Raw genomic sequence first — 19670 nt, 5'->3', positions numbered from 1 at the left:
CTGTTGGCATTATGACCGTTAATGATTTTCTGTAGATGGTGAATGAGGGGCTCTGCTAGTTCTGCAGTACCCCAAGCCCAAACTGCTGCTCCATTTAAGGGATCAATAAAGGTTGCTTAAAACACAGTAAAGGCCAAGTCTCATTACCCCACCTTTTGGTGACATCACAAGCTTCATTATCATAAAGCACATTTCTAAAGCTTATTTTACATAAAAGAGTATTCCCTGTGAGTGTTCATACTTCTCACTTATTAGCTTTTTTTTTAGTAAGTGCTTTTGTGAGCAGCCAATCATCAGAGTTCATGAGGATGTACACTGAAGTAGAGTGACTGATCTCTAAACTGTTTTCTTTTGCAACCATGTCATTGCTTTATACAGTTGCTAGCGGTATTTACTTTTACGTTTCATTTGTTAGCACAACACCACTGTCATTAGCATGTTAGCAGCTATAAGCTATAAAGGATATAAAGTTATATGTTTTTCGTAAAAGTAATAAACACAACATGGAAACATTAGTGTAAGGTATTTCTTTTGTATGTTATTTATTGCAGGAAAGTATACTTATGACATTTGAACAAGTTAAATATATTTTAATACAGAATGTATCAACAGTAATATTAGTTACAGATACATACAGTTGTGTGCTGGTGAAATTGAAGGCAGAACATATTTCTTGTCAGAAATGTTGAGTCAACACACTTAGCTTTTATTATGCTTTTTACATTCAGTACAGCATTTACATTAATGATTCATGGAGAGTCAGTCGGTACTGTTCTCTGGAAAATGTTCCACTGTTTCTATCACTTTCAGCAATCTCTCTCTCTCTCTCTCTCTCTCTCTCTCTCTCTCTCTCTCCTCTTGACTGTCTCTTTCTCAATCCCCTGTTTCTGTTTTACGTTTCTTCCTTTCTCCTTTTCTCAGTTTACATGTAACTGTCTCTATACTTTTTGAGTCATTTTTACTCGCTCCATTTCTGCTTGCTCAGTTATATTTTCCCCTACTACACCAGTATTGTGTCACTCTGCAATTCATATCTCTCTCTCTCATTCTCTCTCTGTCTCTCTCTCTCTCTCTCGCTGCTGATTCAGCAGATCTTTTTTTTTTATTTCCACTCCATCTAGGCTACCCTCCTTCATTTCCCATCTCACTCTGTGCTGCTTGCTTGTCTGCTGCTGACTTTGCAGCCTGAGCATTAGTACAGAGAGACTAAGAGCCAGAAATAAATGTGTGGATAATAATTACGCCATATTGATCCATCACTGAATTCCTTCCTAATGATGCCAAGCTTAATAGCAATTACTCCAAATGTATCGTTATATTTACATGAACTCTTCAAAGCAAAAAGAAAAATATTCTTCGTATCATAGTCTTGACCAGCGTTATATGCTCCACATAAACATCATTCTATGTTATAAAGAAATTAAGATATGAATAGAAAATCTCTGCTGTACTGTTTAAAGCAATACATTCGGACACTACAAATGACCTCTTTAAAAGAAAAAATCAAAAACACTGCTACTTTGGAGAGATGCCATTGAACAAGGCCAAGGCCATTTTATTTACAGGGCACATTTTATACATAAGGGCAATTCAAAGTGATTTACATTGGTGATTAAAGGAAGGTACAGTATAGGTGCGGGTCATAAAATTAGAATATCATGAAAAAGTTGATTTATTTCAGTAATTCCGGTCAAAAAGTGAAACTTGTATATTATACTCATTCATTACACAGAGACTGATATATTTCAAGTGTTTATTTCTTTTAATTTGATGATTATAACTGACAACTAATGAAAACCCCAAATTCAGTATCTCAGGAAATTAGAATATTACTTAAGGCCGATGCAAAAAAGGATTTTTAGAAATGCTGGTCAACTGAAAATTATGAACATGTACAGCACTCAGTACTTAGTTGGGGCTCCTTTTGCCTGAATTACTGTAGCAATGTGGCGTGGCATGGAGGCGATCAGTCTGTGGCACTGCTCAGGTGTTATATGAGAGCCCAGGTTGCTTTGATAGTGGCCTTCAGCTCTTCTGCATTGTTGGGTCAGGTGTATTGCATCTTCCTCTTCACAGTAACTCAGATTTTCTATGGGGTTAAGGTCAGGTGAGTTTGCTGGCCAATTAAGAACAGGGATACCATGGTTCTTAAACCAGGTACTGGTAGCTTTGGCACTGTGTACAGGTGCCAAGTCCTGTTGGAAAATGAAATCTGCATCTCCATAAAGTTGGTCAGCTGCAGGAAGCAGGAAGTGCTCTAAAACTTCCTGGTATATGACTGGCTGGAGCTTGGACCTCAGAAAACACAGTGGACCAACACCAGCAGATGACATGGCGCCCCAAACCATCACTGACTGTGGAAACTTTACACTGGACCTCAAGCAACGTGGATTCTGTGTCTCTCCTTCCTTCCTCCAGACTCTGGGACCTTGATTTCCAAAGGAAATGTAAAATTCACTTTCATCAGAGAACATACCTTTGGACCACTCAGCAGCAGCCCAGTTCTTTTAGTCTTTAGCCGAGGGGAGACTCTTCTGATGCTGTCTCTTGTTTAAGAGTGGCTCGACACAAGGAATGCGGCGCTGAAACCCATGTCTTGTATACGTCTGTGCGTGGTGGCTCTTGAAGCACTGACTTCAGCTGCAGTCCAGTCTTTGTGAATCTCCACATTTTAATGGGTTTTGTTTCACAATCCTCTCCAGGGTGCAGTTATCCCTATTTTGTACACTTTTCTACCACCTCTTTCCCTTCGCCTCTCTATTAATTTGCTTGGACACAGAGCTCTGTGAACAGCCAGCCTCTTTAGAAATGACCTTTTGTGTCTTGCTCTGCTTGTGTAAGGTGTCAATGGTTGTCTTTTGGACAACTGTCAAGTCAGCAGTCTTCCCCATGATTGTGTAGCCTACAGAACTAGACTGAGAGACCATTTAAAGGCCTTTGCAGGTGTTCTGAGTTAATTAGCTGATTAGAGTGTGGCACCAGGTGTCTTCAATGTTGAACCTTTTCACAATATTCTAATTTTCAAGTGGTTGTGAGTCTGTGAAGAGTTTGGTGTGTTCTTCCTGTGTCTGCATGGGTTTCCTCCGGGTGCTCTGGTTTCCTCCAGGTGCTCCGGTTTCCTCCCATGGTCCAAAAACACACGTTGGTAGGTGGTTTGGTGACTCAAAAGTGTTCGTAGGTGTGAGTGTGTGAGTAAATGTGTGGGTGTGTGGTGCTCTGTGAAGGACTGGCTCCCCCTCCAGGGTGTGTTCCTGCCTTGCGCCCAATGATTCCGGGCAGACTCTAGACCCACCGCGACCCTGAACTGGATAAGTGGGTTACAGATAATGAAATTAGGAAATAAATGAAAAGTAAATGAAATGTAAGCGAGTAATTGTAGGCTGTAGCTCTATAAGACGTACAGTGTTAGAAGCAAATTTGACATCTAGGAGTTTGCTCCATGGGCTGGCAGCATAGGGATGAACAGCTGCCTCACCTTCTGCAGTTGTGTTTCAGGGCACTACTAGTTGACCAGCCCTAAATGAACTGAGAGGCCTATATGTTCATACACTTAAAGCAGGTTGGAATTATATTTTGGTCTGAGGCATGTCAAAGACTATTAACTATTCATAGCACTTTAAACTCCACAAATGGCCAGCAGGTTTATGTAATTGTGGGTTTTCATTTCAGAAGCACACCTGATCAAATATATGAAGTAAATAAACAGTGTATTCAGACCTGCTGCTGCTTTACTGGAGTGAAAACAATGAAACTGTCCCTTTGTGAATAGGAATGAACACTGCATTTGTGGTCTTTCAGGTTAAATCAGAGAGTCAGTGGAAGTCAAGGGCACAAACCTCTGCTGAATTTTTCTTATTTCAAGCCCTCAGGAGGTAATACTTTCTAAAAACATATATGATTAAAATACATTTTTTCTCAGTTGTAAACATGCTTCTAACCCCCTTTTTTGGTCTGAAGACACTGAAACACGTGTTTACGGGAATTAACAAACTATAGATGTGTTTTAATTGCGTTTGTAAAGAATGTTCCAACTTTCCTGGAGATAGAGTTTGTGACTAAGAGGTTCTACGTCCTTCTGCCCGTATTGCGGTGGTTTGATGAGGCTCAGGCGCTGGTGGAAAGGATGCTGATGACGATGATGATGATGATGATGATGATGGTGGTGCTGGTGGTGGCGGCGGAGCTGTTTAACCAGCAGTAGTCAGTAGTGGGCGCCTTTAATAAATAATGAAAGCGAGCGCGAGGCTGAAGTGCTGATGTCAGGAGCGGAGTGCTGCAGTTGATGGTGCAGACTGGACTCTGACTGGACTCGGTGTGTGCAGATCTCTGCTCTCCGGACGGACTCACACATGAGAAAGAGCGCGGGAAGATGCTGCCCACAGTCACTCAATGCGCGCTGGTGTCGGCCATACTGCTGGGTTTAATGCCGACCGTGCACGCGGCGAGGAAGGTGCTTAAATGTCCTTCATCCTGCAGCTGCGCAAAGGATTCCATCATCTGCGTGGGATCCTCGTATGTGCCCCGCGCCATCCCCTACGATGTCAACTCTCTGTGAGTATACTGCATTGAATCTGTTTGTGTGTCTTTCTGTGTGTGTGTGTGTGTGTGTGTGAGATTCCTACAGTAGAGGTTTCTCAGCTCAGCGCTGTGTGAGTGCTGTAATAAAGGTGTGTGTGTGTGTGTGTGTGTGAGAGATTCCTACAGTAGAGGTTTCTCAGCTCAGCGCTGTGTGAGTGCTGTAATAAAGGTGTGTGTGTGTGTGTGTGTGTGTGTGAGGGGGAGAGAGATAGAGACGTGTAATATCTACTGTGAGTGTTTAGTACAACGTTCAGATGTGTGTGTTTTTTTTATGTTTCGCTCACAATATGGGGACAAACATTTGCTTACACATTCACATTGTGGGGGGCTTGTCTTCCTTGTCCTACAAGCTGCTCCCCACAACGTAAAACAGCGAACACTTTAAGGCGAGGACATGATTTAAGTTTAAGTTAAGGGTTAGTGTTTGGCTAAGTCTTGAATTGACAAAGTCACAAAATGAATATTAATCAATGTCACAATATATGGTTACAAGCTTGTGTGTGTGTGTGTGTGTGTGTGTGTGTGTGTCTCCAGTAAATGTTCCTCAGCTCTAGAGCACAGCAGAATAATGCATGTACAAGCACTTTACCCAGAGACACTGGAACACTGTTCTGTTCCTGATGGCTATAAGGAAAACATAAAGCCGTAAATGTCTCATACATTTGTCACTGATTCACTGCTTGATGAAGCTCTTTATTTTGCAGGAGCATCGTGAACGGAACCTTCTCTGAAGTGAAGGAGGCGGTGTTTGCTCACATGCCCTCTCTACAGTTACTGTAAGAGCATAAACACTTGTGCCTAATATCAGGGGATTAATAATGCAGGGAGCAAAATATCAGTCATAGCATTAGCAGTAATAATAATAATAATAATAATAATAATACTGTTATCATCATCGTCACAAGATGCACAAACCTTTGTAGAATGTTATAAATATTGAAATAGAAATGCATGCTCTGGAGGAGCAAATTGCCTAGAAGATGGTTGAGTTGTTATTGTAGCAAAGACAAACTTCCTATTACTAGTTTCCATTTCAGAAGAAATTTTGTATGAGCCTATGTCCACAAACATTTGGCCATATAATTTACAATTGACCACTGGATGGTTTCTTAAAGGGGACATTTTATATAATTTTCTACAAAAAAATTCCTTGGGCCTTAAGAACAAATGACTTATTTTGGACAAAATACCACAAGGATCAAACAACGCAGCCTTGTTCAGAATGACAGGTTTCAGCTCCTGTTCATTTAAGTGAAAAAGAGCCAGGAGCAGAAACTCTGGATTTTACACATTTTCACTTGGTTCTTTGTCTTTTCTGTTCCATTTGTCTCTATACTATACTGTACTATTTAATCAGTACACTTCTGTGCACACCTCGGTTGTTTTCCTTTGTTAAATTTTGTCTTTGCATTTTCACCTAAATGTGCGTCCGACACACTGATAGAAAAAAAAAGTTTACTGATTAGAGAGACCACAAAATCTGAGTTTCTTACAGCTTGTGGGTTGATAGGAGCTCTAGATCCCCAAATTAATGTGCTTATGCCCTGAAAAACCTATTTGTTTATAATATGTCCACTTTTAAGGGCTTACCCAACATGACAACAGTAACCGACTCTGCCTAATCATATTCTATATTTCCTACCGTGACCATTAGAGTGAGACTATCAGGTTTAAGGCCTAGGAGATCTCTTTCTGATGATGTGTCTTGATGTCTGTCCAAGCTTTAAAAAACACTAACAGTCATGATTTCTGTAGTGTAGCAGTGCTAAAGGATATGGGATGTTTTTGCATGCTGGGTGCTGTGGTGTAAGAATATTTAATGGAAAAAAAAAACAAAAAGGATACAAAACTGTCACTTTATTAAAATGGATGAGGCTGAGGGATACAATGCTAAGCAGCAATGGTACAGAATAATAAAAATATGACAGAGAGCATTAAATACTCATGTATTCCACATTGTATATTTCTTCAGATGGGTTAGAAATGTAGCTGAGTTATAATAGATTGCCCATTGTTGATAGAACCTGTTATTCACCATGTATATCAGAGCTTTCATTAGAACACGCTAGTGGCAGGTATATTTTGGTTTAACTCAAGATAAGGTTGAATTTGAATCTCTTTTTGTTCCTAGGGTTCTTACCAAGAATACGTATGAAAGTATTATTCCTTGTATTTATTAAACGAATCTTGTGCGTTTTTAGTCTAATGATGAAATGAGACACTGCAGTAAGACTCTACAGTGAGTTTCCATACTGCAGGGACACTACTGATGTCTGAACTGTGCTGAGTTACACCATACAGCTCTGCAAATACATTATGCTATATTACATAAGCTGCTACAATCTTATCTTTTATGCGTTTATGATGGATAAAAGACTAATTGTGAACAGGCCAACGGTGTGTGAAAAACACAAAAAGTGTATAATTATGCTGTTCTTTATTACAGTTCTTTTATTCATGAAGCAAAGAATTTGTAAAACCAAGATGCTAATGACAGATTATACTGAAGGTTGATGGAGTGAGTCTATTTATTAGAGGTCCTACTGTTAAACAAGAGTACCCTTTCATGAAAGCCTTTAATTGTACCACACTGTATTCAGAGTCTTTATGGACAACCTTGAAGCCGGCGCTCAGATGAGTTAATGTAAGATGACAGAAGGTCATTTTAGGCAGGATTATCATACAGATGTTTGTGAGAGTCGCCTTGAACTGACAGTGTCCCTCAGTGTCCCTGTCTCACTGTGAACTAGACACTGCCTCTGTGGAACACAGTGACTCCTTTGACTTTATTCTGGCTCTGGAGACATTCATAATGTCAGCAGTGTCATATACTGTGGAAAAGCTAAAACAGAGCTGCATGTGCAGGCAGATATTGTGAAGAGGATGAGCAATAGTTTTTCCTTGATGTACAGTGTTCAAATTTACAGCCTGCTGTTGTGATACAAGCACAACTTCTGTTCATTTTGTGTGGTGTAAAAATGATTCAAATATTTATATATTATAATAATAATTGTATATTATTTAATTAAAAGTAATTTGCTTTTGTTTGCTTTTACAGGTTGCTTAATTCAAATGCCCTCACTACAATCAGGGACGATGCATTCTCTGGCCTTCCACACCTTGAGTACTTGTAAGTTTAGTTTCTACTGTGTCATGTACAAAACTTTGTATTTTATTGATAAAAAACATTTTAACTTTGTAATATTTAAGAAATGTGGGAATAGAATTCAGCTACTTTAAAGTGCATCAAGTTTAGAAACAGATCTTCAACTTTTCAAACACAGCTTGTGTAATCTCCATAGAAAATCAAGAAATGAAAAGTGATGCTTTGTTCAATGCCATATTTTGGCTATGGTCTAAGCACTGGGCAGTTGAGCAGTTGAACTCTGTTCTATAGAGATTGGTCACAGTAGAACATGTTTGGCAAAAGATGTTTGAGTAGGGTGACCAGACGTCCTCTTTTACCCGGACATGTCCTCTTTTTTAGACTTAAAAAAATGTACAGGCGTAATTTCACAAACGTCCGGGATTTTGTTTTTCTAGAGCTTACATAGAACTTCGAGAAGCGTGTCGTTTACAAACTAGTCCCGCCCTCCTCTACTCCGATTGGTTCGCTTGAGTGAGAAGGGGGAGTGGTGAAGTAGCCTAAAATCTTCTGATTGGACGGTCTGACTGTAGAGCTACCGTTATTGGTCGATAACTTTTTCTGTAAACATTTAATTGGTCAGTCTGCACGTCAGTAGTCCTAGAAAATTTCTTAGTCCAAAACTAGTCATCCAACATCAGCATCAGCTCCTGTCCTCACTAATGTTTTTGTGGCTAACTTTACACCAGTGGAGAAAACGATACGTAAATCCATATTTTTATTTATTAATATAAAAAAAAAGAGAAAATCATAAAAATGAGATAAGTACAAAAAACTAGTAAATAATACACTGTGGTTTCATGTGTTGATTTAGCCATTTCTAGACTTCTCCTAAAGATAATCAAGTTTTTAAAGATACTACTCGTTTAGCTGTTTCCGTTTAATGGTCCAACTACAGTAAAATTCAGGAACAAAACCAGTAATTTTCGCCTAAAAAATATATTAATAACTTTACTGAAAACAAAGCATTCTTTTGTATTTGTGTGTACTTGTATTTATTCTAATGTCATTCATTCTATTGCCTCAAAGTTTTGCTAATTCTGTCTTTGCATAATCTGTGTACTCACCTAGGTTCATTGAAAGCAACAAAATTGAAACAACTTCCAAATATTCCTTCAGAGGACTCAGAGACCTGACACATTTGTAAGTTAACCTGATAACTAAACAATTAGCTTAAGTTTCTATAAGCATTGTCATTAAATGTCTTCTGATGCATTCAAATGTTTCTGTTCCAATACAGGTCTTTGGCCAACAATAACATCAAAGCCTTGCCAAGAGAGATCTTTGCTGATCTTGATTCACTAATAGAACTGTGAGCATTTTTAATTTACCATTTACTGTGTAAAATGGTGTGTTTGAGTGTAAGTAAACGAGCAACAAAAACTGATTTTAACACTTGTAATATATTTTATCTACACACTGCAAAATTCCTTCAAAAAACTAACATGCATACAGTGTCTCCATAAAGTATCCAACTCTTAAATATGTTTTTACATTGCCCATTGTCCTTATTTTTACAAGCTTAATAGCATACCATCACTGTCCAATTAAAACATGTCTCCCAAATTAGTAGCTTTACACGAGAAGGAAAAAAAACTTTCTGAACTTGGTCGAATAATCACTTGGACAATTACTTGGAATATAAACTTTTTACACTGACGTCCATTGACCTCCACTTCTCCTGTGAAGTTACTATTTGTGAGATCCATGTTTATTTCTTTGGACAGCGATGATATACTTAAATATATTAATTTGAATATATTCTGGACATTAATTTGATTAGAACTTCATTTTGGAATTTCTGACATTGAAAGTCTATTTAAATTAATATATGAATTTCTAATTAAATTAATATCCAGAATCATCTTGCCTATAATCTTGTCTGTGCTCTTGTTATCCTGACCCTGGTGTGTTCCCCTGTAGAGATCTTAGAGGAAATGTGTTTGAGTGTGACTGTCGTGCTAAATGGCTAATGATGTGGCTGAAGAGCACCAATGCCACTGTGTCAGATGTCCTCTGTGCTGGTCCTGAAGAGATGAAAGGCAAGCGGCTCAACGACATGGCAAGCCTCCACAACGAATGCGTTTCCACAGGTAGTGTGTGTGTGTGTGTGTCTGTGTAATGCTATTAAATTTAACATTTAATTTGTCCAGTTTTTGCTGTTGCTGTGCTGCTGCATTAATGTGTCACTCTTCTGGTCAAAAGGTTATGGCTGACTCCACCAAAATGTAAAATAGCCACTCCAAAGAAACACTAACATTCCCACAAGCTACAACACACATCAGCTGCCTTGCTTATTTCTAACATGGTTCAAGGAGATATTTCTAAAGGCATTGTATAATTCAGTTGCATAAGCGAGGGCACAGGAAAATACACTGCTCAAAAAAATAAAGGGAACACTAAAATAACACCTGCTACATCTCAATGAATGAAATATTCCAGTTGAAAATCTTTATTCATTACATAGTGGAATGCTTTGAGAGCAAAATGATCAATGTAAATCAAATTATCCCTTGGAGGTCTGGATTTGGAATCATACTCAATAAAAGTGGAAAATCAAATTACAGGCTGATCCAAGTGAAAATTCCTCAAAACAAGTTCAAATGAGACTCAGTAGTGTGCGTGGCCTCCACGTGCTGTATGACCTCCCTACAACACCTGGGCCTGCTCCTGATGAGGTGGCGGATGTTCTCCTGAGGGATCTCCTCCCAGACCTTGATTAAAGCATGAGTCAACTCCTGGACAGTCTGTGGTACAACGTTGGTGGATGGAACGAGACGATGTCCCAGATGTGCTCGATTGGATTCAGGACTGGGGAAGGGGCAGGCCAGTTCATAGAATCAATTCCTTCATCATGCAGGAACTGCTGACACACTCCAGCCACGAGGCCTAGCATTGTCATGCATCAGAAGGAACCCAGGGCCCACTGCACTCTCATCTGTGAAGGTGAATCTGCCAATCTTGGTGTTCTCAGGCAAATGCCAGTCACCCTGCACTGTGTTGGCCTGTAAGCACAAGCCACACTTGTGGCCATCGGGCCCTCATACCACCCTCATGGAGTCTGTTTCTGACCATTTGTGCAGAAAACTGGGATTATTAGTGGCCTGCTAAAGGTCATTTTGCAGGGTTCTGGCACTGCTCCTCATGTTCCTCCTTGCACAAAGGAGGAGGTAGTGGTCCTGCTGCTGGGTTGTTGCCCTCCTATGGCCCCCTTCACGTCTCCTGGTATCTCCTCCATGCTCTGGACACTGTGCTGACAGACACAGTGAACTTTCTTGCCACAGCTCGCATTGATGTGCCATCCTGGATACCTGAGCATCTTCTGTGGACTGTAGACACCGCCTCATTCTACCTCCAGGGGTGAGAGCACTGACAAAATGTAAAAGTGACCAAAACATCAGCCAGAAATGATGAGAACCGATAAATGGTCTATGGTCACCACCTGCAGAAGCACTCCTTTATAGGGGTTGTCTTGTTAATTGCCTCTAATTTCTGTTGTCTGTTCCATTTACACAATAGCAGGTGAAATAGATTCACAATCAGTGTTGCTTCCTAACGGAACCGATTGATTTCTCAGAAGAGTGACTGACTTGGAGTGTTCCCTTTATTTTTTTGATCAGTGTATATTTAAAAATAATAACTAAAAGATATAGAGAAAAATTGAAGTCTTAAGGAAACAAAAAGGATACAAAACTATCACTTTATTAAGACTGATGGTGCTTTTGTTATTACCTTAAAAGTACAGCTTCAAAATTATTGTGACGCTTTACTGAGATGTAAGTGAAAATAGAGGATCTGTTGGTGCTACTCAGTACAACAGAAACTGCACTTTCTAACTACTGAAGGAGGGTAAGTCATGTCAGTGTATGGTCAGTGGAACTGATCCAATGGTCAGAAAAAGGATAGAAACAAGGCTGTCATTTTATATTAGTGGCTGGTTTTTGTACACTACTCTATTTCTACAGTACAAACTGCTATTAATACATTGTATTAAGTTTAAGTTCAAATTTTAGTTTGAACTAAAATTTAGTAGAATTAGTAGTAATTAATCTGCTGAAATGGAAAATGTTTTTTTGAGCTAATATCTTTTATCCTGAGCTAATATTGCTTGTTTTTACAGATTTTGTTCCCCTTCAATCTGTGTCAACTGAGTCTCTATCTTTGGACACGTTCTCTTACAAGAACGATGTGTACGTGGCCATTGCTGCCCCTAATATTGTGGTGCTTCAGTGGGACCACATTGAAATGAACTTCAGGAGTTATGACAATATTACAGGTGAGCTCTTAACAATAAAAAGCACTGCAGCTGTCAAAATTGTTGTTAATGCTTATGGTTAAAACAGTAAAACAGCCAAGCATAGCATTTTATATCTTGTATAGATAGATAGATATATAGATAGATAGCATATTTGATCACATTTATGAGTATTAACCTATGGTTAAGTTTATTACTTTCAACTCTCTCTTTTTCGAGTATGCTTCTCAAGTTGCAGTCCTAGTGACCAACAGCATTGGACAGTTTTTTGTTTTCTCATAAGCTATGTATTTCCAAAGAATTTTTAATAATCCTGACATTATTGTTCTTAAACATGCATTGTACCATCCATAAATCCATAAATCAAGACAAATAACACTACTCAGCTCCATTCTAACAAACATTACACCCAGTAACACTACTTAATCTCTTTCCAAAAATCACTATGACCAATAAAATTACTCAACCCCATCCCAAAAAACAATACAACCAATACAAGTTGATTTTTTATTTTACATTATCAGTGTGATGGAAGCTGCATTATGATACATTAGCCTGAATACAAATTACAAACCGGATTCCAGAAAAGTTGGGACACTAAACAAATTGTGAATAAAAACTGAATGCAGTGAAGATGGCAAATGTCAATATTTTATTCGTAATAGAACATAGATGACAGATCAAAAGTTTAATTTGAGTAAATGTAACATTTTAAAGGAAAAATGTGTTGATTTAAAATTTCATGGTGTCAAAAAAGTTGGGACAAGTAGCAATAAGTGGATGGAAAAAGGAAATTGAGCATATAACGAACAGCTGGAAGACCAATTAAAGTTCTTTACCAATTAACACTAATTAGGTCAATTGACAACATGATTGGGTATAAAAAGAGCTTCTCAGAGTGTCAGTGTCTCTCTGAAGCCAAGATGGTAAGAGGATCACCAATTCCACCATTGTTGCGAAGAAAGATAGTGCACCGATACCAGAATGGTGTTACCCAGCGTAAAATAGCAAAGACTTTTAAGTTATCATCATCAACCGTGCATAACATCATCAAAAGATTCAGAGAATCTGGAACAATTGCTGTGCCTAAGGGTCAAGGCCGTAAAACTCTACTGGATGCTCGTGATCTCCCAGCCCTTAAACGTCATTGCACCTCAAACAGGAATGCCACTGTCAAGGAAATAACAGAATGGGCTCAGGAATACTTCCAGAAAGCATTGTCAGTGAACACAATCCACCGTGCCATCTGCCGTTGCCAGCTGAAACTCAACAGTGCAAAGAGGAAGCCATTTCTAAGCAAGCTCCACAAGCTCAGACGTTTGCACTGGGCCAGGGGTCTTTTAAAATTGAGTGTGGCAAAATGGAAGGCTGTTCTGTGGTCAGATGAGTCACGATTTGAAGTTTTTTATGGAACACTGGGACGCCATGTCATCCGGACCAGAGAGGACAAGGATAACCCAAGTTGTTATCAACGCTCCGTTCAGAAGCCTGCATCACTGATGGTATGGGGTTGCATGAGTGCTTGTGGCATGGGCAGCTTGCATGTCTGGAAAGGCACCATTAATGCAGAGAACTATGTTCAGGTTCTAGAAAAACATATGCTCCCATCTAGATGTCATCTCTTTTAGGGAAGACCCTGCATTTTTCAACAAGATAATGCCAGACCACATTCTGCAGCAATCGCAACATCATGGCTACGTAGGAGAAGGATCTGGGTACTGAAATGGCAGCCTGCAGTCCAGATCTTTCACCTATAGAGAACATTTGGCACATCATAAAGAGGAAGGTGCAACAAAGAAGGCCCAAGACGATTGAACAGTTAGAGGCCTGTATTAGACATGAATGGGAGAGCATTCCTATTTCTAAACTTGAGAAACTGGTCTCTGTTGAGTGTTGTAAGAAGGGGGGATGCCACACAGTGGTAAAACATGGCCTTGTCCCAACTTTTTGGGGATTTGTTGATGCCATGAAATTTTGAAACAACATATTTTTCCCTTAAAATCATACATTCTCTCAGTTTAAACTTTTGATCTGTGATTTATGTTCTATTCTGAATAAAATATTAGATGTTGGCACCTCCACATCATTGCATTCAGTTTTTATTCACAATTTGTTTTAGTGTCCCAACTTTTTTGGAATCCGGTTTGTAGATTGCCGAGAGATACTTGTGGCTCAAAAGAGGCAGCATTCTCTGAAACACATTGTTTATAAATTGACATTGGTATAAGGACTGTAATGTCCTGAGGTTATATGTCAGTCACTAATACAAAACTTGTTTTATTTACATACCTCAGGTCAATCTATTGTTGGATGCAAGTCTGTGATCATCCAGAACCAGGTGTTTGTAATAGTTGCTCAGCTTTTTGGTGGTTCTCATATCTACAAGTTTGACGAAGACCAGAGCAAGTTCACCAAGTTTCAGGACATTGAAGTGTCCAAAATCTCCAAACCCAATGATATTGAAGCCTTCCAGATTGGTGAGGACTGGTTCTTTGTTATAGCTGACAGCTCCAAGGCTGGTCTTTCCACCCTCTATAAATGGAATGACAAAGGCTTTTATTCTTACCAATCTTTGCATGAATGGTATCGTGATACTGATGCAGAGTTGTGGACTTGGATGGCAAGGCTCACCTGATCCTGGCCAGTCGTTCCCAAGTCCCTGTAATCTACCAGTGGAGTAAGAGTGCGCAGAAGTTTAGCTTGCAGGGTGACATCCCCAACATGGAGGATGTAGTAGCTGTCAAGTCCTTCTGGATTAAGGAGGATATTTACCTGGCTGTGACAAGATATATTGGTGATTCTAAAGTCTTGCACTGGACTACTAAACATTTCACTGAGGTTCAGGCTCTTCCTTCAAGAGGTTCCATGATCCTTCAACCATTCTCCTTCAAAGACCGGTACTACCTGGCTCTTGGTAGCGACTACACCTTCTCACAGATCTACCTGTGGGATGCAGAGAGGAAGATTTTTGAGCGTTTCAAAGAAATGTACATTCAAGCCCCACGGTCTTTCACTGTGGTCTCTACTGACCGCAGGGATTTTATCTTTGCCTCCAGCTTCAAGGGATTTACGCAGATATTTGAGCATATCATTATTGATCTGAGCCGATGAGATTCTAAATAGAACCATGGTTCAAAAGGGCATTTGGAAGCATTTCAGCATCCTACAATGTCTTCCATTCAGAACCTTAAAAATTTACCTGAGGAAGGTAAAGGACACTTGGTTCAAAATTACTTTATTAGGTATGTATTGTAATTATATAGTATGGCACATGGTAGTTCAAGCATTTGTATATAGAATTTTACATTTAAATAAGCCTCCCATCATCATATGTCCATTTGGGTTTCTACTTTATTTATTTGGTACACCTTTAAATGAGATGTCCTTCAGCTCCATAAAATGAAACTTCTTTGAAGGACCCAGTGCTGAGCAGAGCTGCCCTTACATTTCTCAAATTATCTACATATAAAAGACTAGTAATATATTGATTTTTCTTCAATCATGCTATGGCACCATGCATGAGAGTTACAAAAACTTTCAGTTAAATACAGGCATGCAAGAAAACAACATACAAGTGACAGATATTATTCAGTCAAATTCTGTACCTTTAAAAACCAATGTGTAAATGTTCACTTCATCTATATGTCTTTGCAATATTCAAAACATATGTATTATGTGCTGAATGTAGGATTTGTTTGCTTTTCCTGTGTATACAGTGCTGGGCAAAAATCAAAGACCACCCTTCATTTATTTAAATAAATATACATTCTTTATGCTAATGTTCAGCCAAAAAGACAAGGTAATATTTTTTCAGTATCAGGAAAATATATAGAAAAAAACATGCATATCTAGCCAACGGCCTCCCAAACGTTTTCTGCAGTGCCCCCCTCTTGTATATAAAAAGTGACACACTGTTAGAAGTGCTGAAACATGCCTTATTTGTTTGCCTTGTGTGCCCCCCCCCCCCCCCCCCCCCCAAACACACACAATAACTCTGCCCCACTCCAAATTTCTACGAAATTTGCTTATTATGTCTTGTTCCTATGTCTTAAAAAGCTTTTCCCTTTATGTCCAAATAGATTATGCCCCATCAAATCTGGTCAGAAACATCTACTGAAAAATGAGACACTTAACATTTAAAGTTTGTCTGACAACTAAATAAATGCAGTGTTATCTTTGGCATTTGCACAGTACTCTAGCACATGCTAAAACACAAACTAAGTTTGCAGCATCATGCCTTTTGTACTAACATACCTACATTGCCTTATGACTGCTTTGAGTTGTAGTGCAAATAACACTATCCTGTTCTTAAGTACAGAAAAAAGGCCTCTTTTTGTACTTTCTTTGTACATTCAAACCTTTTAACACTTGCACTAGATTCTCATTATTTTAAACTCTGCTTCCTTGTCATCTCCTATGTGGCACATTCCTGCCTTAATACTGGAGGGTCAGCTATTGCTGCTCTTTCTTTGACAAAAATGCATCTCTAAATTCAGTATTCAGAAATGTAATCACTGTTAATACCAAAAGATTTCTTATAAGCAGCAAAAAGAAACTATGCAGGTTCAACAACACTTCAACCTACTCATAGACTCTGTGCCTATAATCCCTTTCAGATCAAATTTACAGGCAGATCTTTACAGCCATCTTGGCAACAACCTACATATTTGGAATGTTGTCAGTTGCATTGTTTTAGCATTTTGTGCATTTGTCATTGGGTTTAAAGAAGAATGTACACTGGTCATAGCTGAGGATTTTGTATTTAGATGTTTTCTGCAACTCTTTATAATTTTTTTAACCATGCATAAAATTTGGAATAATCTTAATACTACTTGTTTACTCCTACCTGTTAAAGGGCGATACCTGTTGAAATTCCACAGTTCAAAATATTATCCTTTAACCATCTTCATGACTGGGACTGAGAATTTCTGTTCATACAAAAAATGTACATTGTTCAATATATTTTTTCATTTGTAAATTTAGAGCTTCAGGTTTAGTACCAGTCTTTTATCCTCAGAGCTACTCCCTCACATGGGTGTGGCCATGATTAAACTACAGGGTGGGTAGTTATATGGATACACCTTAATAAAATGGGACTGGTTGGTGATATTAACTTCCTGTTTGTGGCACATTAGTATATGGGAGGGAGGAAATTTTCAAGATGGGTGGTGACCATGGCGGCCATTTTGAATTCAGCAATTTTGGATCCAACTTTTGTTTTTTCAATGGGAAGAGGGTCATGTGACACATCAAACTTACTGGGAATTTCACAAGAAAAACAATGGTGCGCTTGGGTTTTAATGTAACTTTATTCTTTCATGAGTTATTTACAAGTTTCTAACCACTTATAAAATGTGTTCAAAGTGCTGCCCATTGTGTTTGATTATCAATGCAACCTGACTCTTCACACACTGATAGCAACACTGCGGGAGAAATGCTAGCACAGGCTTCCAGTATCCGTAGTTTCAGGTGCTACACATCTCGTACCTTCACAGCACAGACAATTGCCTTCAGATGACCCCAAATATAAAAGTCTAAGGGGGTCAAATCAGGAGACCTTGGGAGTCATTCAACTGGCCCACGACGACCAATCCACTGTACAGGAAACTGTTCATCTAGGAATGCTCGGACACCCATATTGTGGTGGTGCACCATCTTGCTGGAAAAACTCAGGGAACGTGCCAGCTTCAGTGCATAAAGAGGAAAACACATCATCATGTACCAATTTTGCATATCCAGTGGCCTTGAGGTTTCCATTGATGAAGAATGGCCCCAGTATCTTTGTACACCATATACCACACCATACCATCAAGATGTGCAGCACCTGAAACTCCAGATACTGGAAGCCTGTGCTAGCATTCCTCCTGCTGTGTTGCTATCAGTGTGTGAAGAGTGGGAGAAGAGGGTTGTATTAACAATCCAACAAAATGGGCAGCACTTTGAACACATTTTATAAGTGGTCAGAAACTTGTAAATAACTCATGAAACAATAAAGTTAAAACCAAGCACACCATTCTTTTTCTTGTGAAATTCCCAGTAAGTTTGACCCTCTTCCCATGGAAAAAACAAAAGTTGGATCCAAAATGGTCGACTTCAAAATGGCCACCATGGTCACCACCCATCTTGAACCCCCCCCCCACATATACTAATGTGCCACAAACAGGAAGTTAATATCACCAACCATTCCCATTTTATTAAGGTGTATCCATATAAATGACCCACCCTGTAGTTTTAATACAGAATCTCTGATGAATTTATTTTATTTAAGAGCAGAAATGTAAGATGCATCACCCAGTGTATCCCAGAGAGGGCAGTGTTAATAAGTTTCTCTGAGATCCAGAACAGTTACTGACAATATCATTTACACCTGAAGAAGTTAAGGCTCTCATCAATGACCTGATACCATTTGCACATATTTTTCACTTCATTTTTTTCTCTTGAATGACTTTTTTTATACAGTGCTGTAGATATATAATCTGCTAGTTTACAGGGAGCTTAGTTAAACCAATGAGATCAATATGTATAATAACAAATAAAACAAAATGACAGGGGAAATTTTAAAAGCACAAACCTTTAAACATTTACTCCTATATGACATTTCCTGGTCTTTCTCCTGTATAACTCCTCAACTCTACGTCAGGCTATTATGCTTTTCTTGGATAGGATCACAGGCCCATGCTGAATATATTAACAACCATATCATTCTTTGCCATGTATTGAGAACATTTTGAATGTCAAACTTGCTTGGAGAATGAGTGTGCCAAAACAAAATAAACCTTTTTACATGCAATGCGGAATGTGAACCAGACTCAACCTTAGCATCTTAGCATTGCAGACTATAAGAGCATGCTGTTCTGAATGTCCAACAAACTCAAACTGACTACAATTTTTAGTCAGAGAGCACTAATCTACTGATGCAGTTTCCAAGTAAGGACTTTAATAGTTCCATGTTTTGCCCAATACGATGTCTCTGAAAGCAGTTTTGCTTTTGTTGTATATTTTCAGGCCATTTTTTTCCTTGCTAATTTGTAGAATGTCTGAATGTCATGTATGTTTTGAATATTACTGGGAAATAAAATAAATACTCATCTCTCCTGAGTATTGTTCGATTTTATTGTTCTTGAAGTACGTTTTGCAGATTTCATATACCCAAACATTTATTTTCATAATGATTAATGTGCTCTGCTCCTTTAATTTATGCTCCTTAGAGTGGCTCCTCCTATGGAGGCCCCAATATAACAACAACATTTACATCTATGAATATTTACACATGCTGGCACTAATATATTTCTTCATTGTATAGAAAGAAATGCAATTATTAAATCTAGCAATTATTATTATTATTATTATTATACAGGTATTTTATATTGTCTAATTGTCTATTTTGAAGGACTAGTGCCCCCTCCAGGGTGTGTTCCTGCCTTGCGCCCAGTGACTCTGGGTAGTCTCCAGACCCCCCCTGAACTGGATAAGTGGTTACAGATAATGAATGAATGAATAAATGAATAATTTTCTATTTCCAAAAATATTTTATATTTGTTTCTACAGAATGAATACTCTTAAACCTCTTAAATTTTATTATTATTTACAAATCGCTGTAGTTAAAAAAAAACAAAAAAACATCTTGCATGTTTCTACTCTGTAAAGGTACTTTACATTAATGTTGACTGAAATGTATGTAATATTTTACAG

General features: G+C 38.6%; 1 protein-coding gene across 1 annotated transcript; it reads left to right on the top strand.

Moving 5' to 3' along the window:
• The first annotated feature begins 4252 nt into the window (after nucleotides 1–4252).
• lgi2a (leucine-rich repeat LGI family, member 2a) lies at nucleotides 4253–15338 on the top strand. The gene is given in 9 exon segments (XM_066681714.1): nucleotides 4253–4551; nucleotides 5283–5354; nucleotides 7637–7708; nucleotides 8795–8866; nucleotides 8964–9035; nucleotides 9647–9816; nucleotides 11844–11999; nucleotides 14273–14581; nucleotides 14584–15338. Coding segments are annotated over 9 exon segments (1611 nt in total). The 5' UTR covers nucleotides 4253–4369; the 3' UTR covers nucleotides 15090–15338.
• Nucleotides 15339–19670: the final 4332 nt, after the last annotated feature.

This window comes from Hoplias malabaricus, chromosome 9 (genome assembly GCF_029633855.1).
Source record: "Hoplias malabaricus isolate fHopMal1 chromosome 9, fHopMal1.hap1, whole genome shotgun sequence".
Taxonomy (NCBI): Eukaryota; Metazoa; Chordata; class Actinopteri; order Characiformes; family Erythrinidae; genus Hoplias; species Hoplias malabaricus.
The sequence above is the reverse complement of the archived record's forward strand: the minus strand, read 5'-3'. Positions and strand labels throughout refer to the sequence as shown.